Below are 8,192 nucleotides of genomic sequence, written 5' to 3'. Positions count from 1 at the left end.
AACTTTCTCCATACATTTACTATGGAGAAAATGTGAAATTTTATTCACAATTTTCTACCTCGCCCATCAGTCCTACAGCAATGTCTTCATACAGTATTATGGTTCTTAAATGTAACAGGACTGATTGGCCAGATAGAAAACTGTGAATTAAATTTCACGTTTTCTTCATAGTAAATGTATGGAAAAAGTTTTCTTTAATTTGTGGCTTGTTAGTACATTACCGTAAGTTGACCCCAAAGAAACTATTGATACTGGATAGGAATGGAATCGATTGGCATACAAAAATAGCATGTAAAAAATAAAAGTTTTCATTTTCATACAAATTGTATGGGAAAAGTTTTCCGCAATTTCTGGCTTTTCTAGCCGGAAATTTTTTTTGCTTCCATACAAGCTTTTGATCCTCAATAGGAATGGGATCGATTGGCATCAAAAAAAAAGTTTGTCAAAAATGACCTTTCACTCGCACCCTGTATGTTTTTTCCAAAATCTGTAAAAGCCAATCTTCATTAATTTGAAATCGAGGGAAGGTCTTCTAAGGCCGTTTTCTCGTAGCAGCACGGGATCTGGTAGCTGCCCTCACTGACCCAAAAAGAAAATCCACCCTGTATATAGCATAAATTATGCTAGAACAAATATGTGCCAATTCCAAAGGCTTTAAAATTTATATTATAACTAAGCATAGTTCAGCATTGGGCAATATTTGGACTAAATAAATAATTTGTACGAATCTGTTTAAAATTACTGTGACATCACCACAATCACGATGATTTAAATTTGACTATTAAATTCTATCAATCAAATTTCGTTAAATAAACTTTTGCATGAAGATGTGACTACTCACCATAGCTATGAAAATACATGAGGCAAAGTCACATTTGCAAAAATCGCAATGGATACAGAGGTGGTGGACCCTATGTCTAGGCCATAAGGAGTACATATTATCAGTAACAGGAAGAGTGGTTTGAGTTAGATATCATTAACTGTGCAGTTTGACCTCCCGGAACTCCGTTAAAAAAAACTGATAATAGAGTCAACTACCTAATTTACTTCCAGACCTATAATTAGTTTATACTTTTCAACAGTATAAAATGATTCGAGTTGCCGAATTTTGGCAAATCAGGTGTAGGGTCTTCTGTGATCAAGTGTTTGACTAATACTCATTTGGTAAAAAATGTCAGTGTTTATTTGCTCTCTCTTCGTTTTAGTGTTAGCGTCATATTCTATGGTAAGTATTTTTTTTATTGGTTTTAAGTTAAACCTACTGACACCTATCTATAGATTTAAAGTATATTGTATACATTTCGGCACTAGCCACCATCTATGTTATAATGGTAGGGCTCTACCTATGGTTTACCAGTGTCAGTCTTATTATTATTTTATCACAGACATTAAGGAAGTTATTAACATAAACCATGTCAATTTTGTCACTTTCAGGCTATGACAGAAGACCAGAGGAACATAATTAAGCAGCATTTTCACGAAATGGGCATTAAGTGTATCGGTGATAATCCTATAACTGAAGAGGACATCGCCACACTGAAAGCTAAGCAAGTGCCTACTGGGCCTAACGCGCCTTGTTTCGTAGCTTGCGTGCTCAAATCCTCCGGTATTGTGAGTATATTACGTCAATAGATCTTCTCCTCTATTATATCCTGTTCTGCCGGCCTAGCCTAGGTGACAATGTCTATCGCTACGACAACGAAACGCTTTGTGTCTCTATAATCTTCCATATTAGTGCGACAGTGACAGTTTCGCGACATGATCAGCGTCAGCGTTTCGATCACTACTGAGCGTACGCGATTAGCATGTTGGCTACGCGGCCAGTCCAGTTGGATTATTCGCGTCGCTAATATCTATATTAATATAATAGCGTTGGGCCTCTAGTGTTGCGGGTGTCCATAGGCGACGGTAATCGCTCATTATCAGGTGATATGTCTGCTCGTTTGCCTCCTACCTATATATATCATCAAAATAAATTATGTACATTTCATTGGTGCGTTATATGAACGGCCCTATCGTTACCTTTGAAATCTTTGTCATCAGATGGATGGCAACGGTATGCTGCAGAAAGAAACAATGCTTGAAATGGCGAAGTCAGTGTTCAACGATCCTGAGGAATTGAAGTCGATCGAGGATTACCTGCATTCCTGCTCTCACAGTCAGTATATATTCATGTTTACCTTCTTTTGAGGCTCGTGTCACTTGAGGCTATATAATCGCTTTTTGTTATAATTACTGTTTTCTTCAATGGTCATTTTTCATCCTTCCTAATAGAGCTTTGGGGTTTGACGTATAGAGTCTGCGGTTAAACATTTGACAGGGTGGGTGTCTTGCTATTTACAAAACTACGCACCAAAATCCCCAAACCCACAATAATGGAAAAGTAATATGTACAATGTAAAATTGTACGGCTCGTCAGAAAAAAATATACTTCATTTTATGTACCCTTGAAACGTAATAAATTCAATTGCATTTTTGTTTGTTTTCCACCTCTAAACCGATTTCACTGTTAAGGGTTGGCCCCATATTATACAATGCTATCTTCAGAGTAGGTACAATGAATTCAGTCGATCGACCAACTACTGCGAATCACATGTAAGTTCTCGACCCGTCTAAATGGGGTTATATGTAGGGCTCCTGGAAGTTTATTAACATGAACCGATGACCCGATATAATTCTGTCATCGTCATTTTGACCCCAAATGCTTTTCTTTTTCAGTAAACAACGAGGCAGTGAGCGACGGAGAGAAGGGATGTGAGCGTGCTATACTCGCGCACAAGTGCATGGTGGCAAACGCTGCTCAGGTAATATTTTACGTTATGAATTATTTATTCTATTCACTCTCGGCGCGATTCGGGAAATGAATTAGTGACTCACTAGATATGAAATAGTAAAGATATGTGACGTTCCACGGCAAAAGGTACCTATCTTATGGCGGCTGAGGCTTAGGCTATAACGCCGCTCCAATATTCAGCCGGGGCAATGGTACCTTTTGCCGTGGAACGTCACATATCTTTACAATTTCATATCTAGTGAATCTCTTATTCATTTTCCGAATCGCGCCGTCTGTCTATATTATATAGCTACATCGCCGCCGCCTACGTATTTAGCACAGGACGGGTGCGACAGGATCTCACTTAATTGTCTATTTAATCATGTAATATCCTTGTTTACAGTTTGGGTTCGACTTGTAAAAACAACAGAAGAAGGATTGACACGTAACAACCGGTATGATCGTCAAATGGCTCTCTGAACACTGTCACTGTTAACAAATTTCATTATACACTTTTAAATGAATAAAGCTTAGGTACCTATACTGTTGACAAAGTATCTTATTAACAAGCTTTTATTAGGTCGACCTGTATGTAACTATGTAATGGAATCTAAGGTAACTAATTTAACCATCTTCCAAGGATCGTAGCGTCATGAAAATTGGCAGCTGTATGTAGTTCTGATGACAATACAATAATATGGTACTGTCGAACTGATCTAATGATGGAGACAGGAGGTGGCCATAGGAACTCTGTGATGATACAACGCAACCTAATTGTGTTAGGGGTTTTTAGAATTGTCTCGATGAGTATTAGTTGTCTGTCGTAAGAAAAGTACAGTCAGCGATAAAAGCTTGTACCAAAAATGAAATTTTTGCCAAAAACTTATTAGAACACACTTTCTAACAAATTAATAACCTAATTTAAGTTTAAATTAAATACTTACATTAGGTACAATTAGGTACATAATTTTGAGGCAAGTTAAAAATAATAACGGCTCTACTTACACATACATGTACGAAATATCATTTGATATTTAAGGATGACTCACGATAGACCGGGCCGTGTCCGGGCCGGAGCTTCCGGAGCTTCGTTTTCTATGGAAAGCATCACGTGATCACCTATCTGTCATAGAAAAGAAAGCGCCGGAAGCCCCGGCCCGGACACGGTCCGGTCTAACGTGAGTCATCCTTTACCAGTCGCTTTTCGATGAAGGGAAACATCGTGAGGAAACTGGACTAATCCTTAAGGCCTAGTTTCCCCTCTGGGTTGGAAGGTCAGAAGGCAGTCGCTTTCGTAAAAACTAGTGCCTACGTCAATTCTTGGGATTATTACCGGTAACTTGACTTAGTAAGAGTAATATAGGTAAAATATCAATAGCTATCTAATTAGGCCTCTGATTTTTCAGGCCTTTAGCGTCTAGTGATATCCCTTTGAGATAAAAATTAACTCTTAATTGACGAGAAATCTGGGAGCACGGGAGTGCCTCCGCCAAGACAAACAAAAAAAGGCGACGCACTAGTGCCGCACTACCTACCTGAAATAGAAATGAAACGGCTAATCCATAGTTTTTAAACCAAGGGCAGGCGTGTCTCACTCCGCGATTTCGTCGCTTTGCTACAGGTAGCTAAAAGTAAATCCGTTCGGCCCCAATTTTGGGGAAAGCCATAAGCCGCGCATGGCGCTGTCGCCACCTAGCGGCCATATCTGTGCTGATCGTAACAGACGCGTTTTGTTAGAGAGTGAGTCTTCTGTACTTAGTACTATTATTTATTCTGTGCCAAGGGTTAGTAAAATCAGGGCTTAAGGAGCTTTTGCTGAAATCTGATAACTTTTTTACAGTATCTACGAGTAAAAGCTTGGCCGTCTATTTTACATGGAAAGTTTTTTATGAGATAAGACAAAATATCTGGTTGACAGAGCTTCGCTCGGAAAAAATATAAAAACTCGAAAATGCGCGTTTTCCCAGAGATAAGACCTAGCTAGATCGATTTTTCGCCCCCGAAAACCCCCATATAGCAAATTTCATCGAAATTGTTAGAGCCGTTTCCGAGATCGCCGAAATATATATATAAATAAATAAATAAATAAATAAACAAGAATTGCTCGTTTAAAGGTATTAGATAGATAGATAGATTGAAAATGGATGAAATGAAGTGTATGAATAGGAGGATGTGGTATATTTTTTTTCTAATAATATTTCGGTAACTATACATATAATAAATCGTTAAATTGTAAATTTAATACAAGGGTCAAGTAATTTTAATTAGGAACAATAAAACTCTTGAATAGAATAGGGCATGTAACATTTATTCGTTATACTTAATCCTTAAATCCTTGTCATGTTTGTACTTTTTGGGTTGTCTATTTTCGTTTTTTTCCTTAAAACTTGAGATCGAGGCCATACTGGAAAACAAAAAAATTTAATTAGTTACATAGTCAATGAAGGTTAAACCAACATATTTGAAGTTTAGATTATGTAAAGTGTCATTCAATAGAACTTGCTAACTATGTAAACAAAAGTTACTAGTAATTTGACATTCAGTGTCAATTTTAGTATGGCGGTTTGTTTACATAGTTAGCAAGTTCTATTGAATGACACTTTATGATTATGTACAGTTGCTATAGTTTCAGTTGCCGATTTCACCACGCTGACAATTGACCGATGACATTGACAATTTCCTGTCCATTTCCGGGTCGATAAGTAGTTAAGTATACCCACGCTCGTAATTAGCTAGGGGTTGCCGATTACGGCATGGATAGCTATAAATGCCCACCTTGGCTCCATTTTCAGTTAAACAGGCAAAAGCCAGAGCAGCTCTATCACAGCCCTGGTCATCTGCCACAGTTTCAGCATTCACTGTAAAAAAAATTGGCAACCTTAGCTTCTCACGCACATCACGCAATTCATAAGAATTTCAAGAAACAAACAAACAAACATACCTACATACATTAGATTAGAAAAGCTTAAATAAGGATGGCTCACGCTAGAACGACGGACCCGGACCGTTATAGCGTGAGTCGTTTATTTTCAGATTCTTTGTCAGTTGAGTATAAAAGTCGCAGTTCATAAAAACAAAACTTCTGTTATCTTATGTTATGTGCATATGCTGCACTTGCGAGACCTTGAACTGAACTGACGTGTCCTGTTAAGCAATTTAACATTTCTAGCAATACTTAAGTATCATCTAAAACGGCTTAAACGGCCGTCCAATATATATTTAAATTTACCTTTCTCGCACTCTTTGACAAGCTCCTCAACGTTGTTGAGGCTGGTTTCATCATTAGCGAACACTTGCTTCGCATTCTGCCGAGCATTGGATGCTGATACTGCTCCTGAGTTGTCCAACTGCAGAGAAAAACAATGGACGAATGAAAGAATGAAAAAAATACAGGTAATACCTACTTACGTAGTACGTAAGTGTACGTACAGCCTCAATAGCCTACGTGAAACATTTTGTTGTAGGGCTACCCCACCGCTACTGCGCCCTGATGTTCCATAGCTTCAACTCTAAGCAGCGTTCGGCCTTTGCAAGTTTGCAGGCCTTTCAGCCCCACTTTTTACTATATTTTAGGCAGACAACTGGGTCGTCCGATCTCAACCCTCCTAGAGTTCTGCTCTAAACCCTTAAGCTCAGCCTTTGGCCTTTACAAGAGCCGCGAAGCGAAGCTCACCAGCCGTAGTCAGGTCAGCAATGAAAATAAAAATGCACTTACAATACCAATGTTCTTGAAGAGACAAGCAGTGAAGCACTTAGCAACGCTGCTTTCGGGCGATTTCAGCATTCTGAGAGAGTTAATGTCTCCCACGGTGAGAGGATTGCTCTTTAAGCAGGACAACCCCTTCGATACGAACTCTGCTTGGATTACGGTCTTATGGATTCCTGATATCGCCTGAAATTATTAATTACAATAATTATGTTACTATTCACTTGTAGTGATGGTCTCTTTTATAGACTCAGTAGGCCACTATGATAGCATCTCTCTAATAATAAATCTTTCCATCCGATATGGTGCCTTTCCGTCATCCAGAGCACAGATCTGTCAGCTCCCACGGCTCATATATGAGCCAGAACGCTTATGGTGACGTCATATCGTGGGATTCGACAGGTTAAGGGCCAGTTGCACCAACCATCAACCACAGTTAACAGACTGACCAACGTCACGCAGCAGAGGTCTATGAAACTTCCGATAAAATAAAATTTTGCGAACGCTTTAACGGTGACAGACGGGTTGGTGCAACCGACCCTATATAATAGTTCTTACGAAACCATAGCGAATCACAGATCATCGGTCCACCTTAAGCCAGACCTAGGTAAGTCACTTTCCGCGATTCGTTGTCAATATTCCAGAATGTTGCGGCCCCGTCTTGTCCTACTCCTGCTACTTAGACTGGAGCTAAATGTTCGCGGTAGAACCATTAAACTCTTCATACAATATAGACATCGCCATTTCTGTCGATCTGATGTAAAAGATCAATCAGAAAACCTTTCTCTTTAGCAACTCTATTGAAAACTAATAAAAATTGGTGCCTTTGAAACACATTTGACAACTTATACTCACCCATGCAATGTTCGCAATAGCGACAACAACAACCAAAACAAAAGATAATTGAGCCATCGTTTATAATTATTTCTAACGAAGTAACGACACCTTCACAATGACAATTAAACCACTATTGATCGTATAAATACGTGCTAAGTCAATATATACTAAGAGACAAGCCCGTTTACCTTGCCTGATGAATAGGTAGGATGACTTTGTAACCATGATTTTGGTAATGCGCCAGGAAGTACGGTATGTGCAAAACATCCTCAACTATTGTAATAGATACGGTAGAAACATTACTGTTTGTTTGTTTAGAGTTCCTATTAAGATTTTATCTATCATTCTATTACCGTCGTAATAAGTAATTAATTAAATGGCCCTTTTGCATAACGTAATTAAATTTAATATCCGTCACTTGCTTGTGTCACTTTTGAGTAGGTAATAGTACCTATAATAACAAAGCTTTGCTCTAGGACAATTCGTTTAATACGCTAGTTGTTCCAGTGGTGGGAACCCTAATAGCCGAGAGAAAGGTACAAAAAGATCAGTTTCCCAAAGTATTGATAATTTAGTTCACATTTTCGGTTTTTATTAAGTAGCTTTACGGTATGCGCCTACTTAATCTACCACCGCTGTATAATATTGTATAATTTCTCTTAATTCGTTGACCTTCCTTAACTAACTTGAATGAGGAATAGGTAGGACTTACTGAACCCTCATTATATGTATTTAAAAATACATATTGTATCCAAAAATACCAGGTAACGGTAGCACAAAAATTCAGCATTCGGAATATATCCACAATGATTAGGTACATTTGTCGAGTTGCCGATTCGTTTCGGTGGCGGAACGGAATGCTCAACAATATGGCTT

At 38.5% G+C, this 8,192-nt stretch overlaps 2 protein-coding genes across 2 annotated transcripts; one reads left to right on the top strand and one right to left on the bottom strand.

The window, feature by feature from the left end:
- The first annotated feature begins 1,124 nt into the window (after positions 1–1,124).
- LOC134653440 (general odorant-binding protein 28a-like) lies at positions 1,125–3,256 on the top strand. The gene is made up of 5 exons (XM_063508805.1): positions 1,125–1,225; positions 1,435–1,611; positions 2,044–2,158; positions 2,719–2,804; positions 3,177–3,256. Exons 1-5 carry the CDS (start codon positions 1,172–1,174, stop codon positions 3,192–3,194), a joined length of 450 nt encoding a protein of 149 aa, XP_063364875.1. The 5' UTR covers positions 1,125–1,171; the 3' UTR covers positions 3,195–3,256.
- Positions 3,257–5,066: 1,810 nt separating this feature from the next.
- Positions 5,067–7,392, bottom strand: LOC134653438 (general odorant-binding protein 28a-like). Its single transcript, XM_063508804.1, has 5 exons — positions 7,335–7,392; positions 6,489–6,665; positions 6,003–6,120; positions 5,549–5,631; positions 5,067–5,177 (listed from the first exon to the last, which is right to left on the bottom strand). The coding sequence occupies exons 1-5, from the start codon at positions 7,389–7,391 to the stop codon at positions 5,154–5,156; spliced, it is 459 nt and encodes a 152-aa protein (XP_063364874.1). The 5' UTR covers position 7,392; the 3' UTR covers positions 5,067–5,153.
- Between the last annotated feature and the right edge of the window lie 800 nt (positions 7,393–8,192).

The sequence above is a fragment of the Cydia amplana genome, chromosome 13, assembly GCF_948474715.1.
Source record: "Cydia amplana chromosome 13, ilCydAmpl1.1, whole genome shotgun sequence".
NCBI classification, from domain to species: domain Eukaryota; kingdom Metazoa; phylum Arthropoda; class Insecta; order Lepidoptera; family Tortricidae; genus Cydia; species Cydia amplana.
This window is presented reverse-complemented; position numbering and strand designations above follow the sequence as displayed.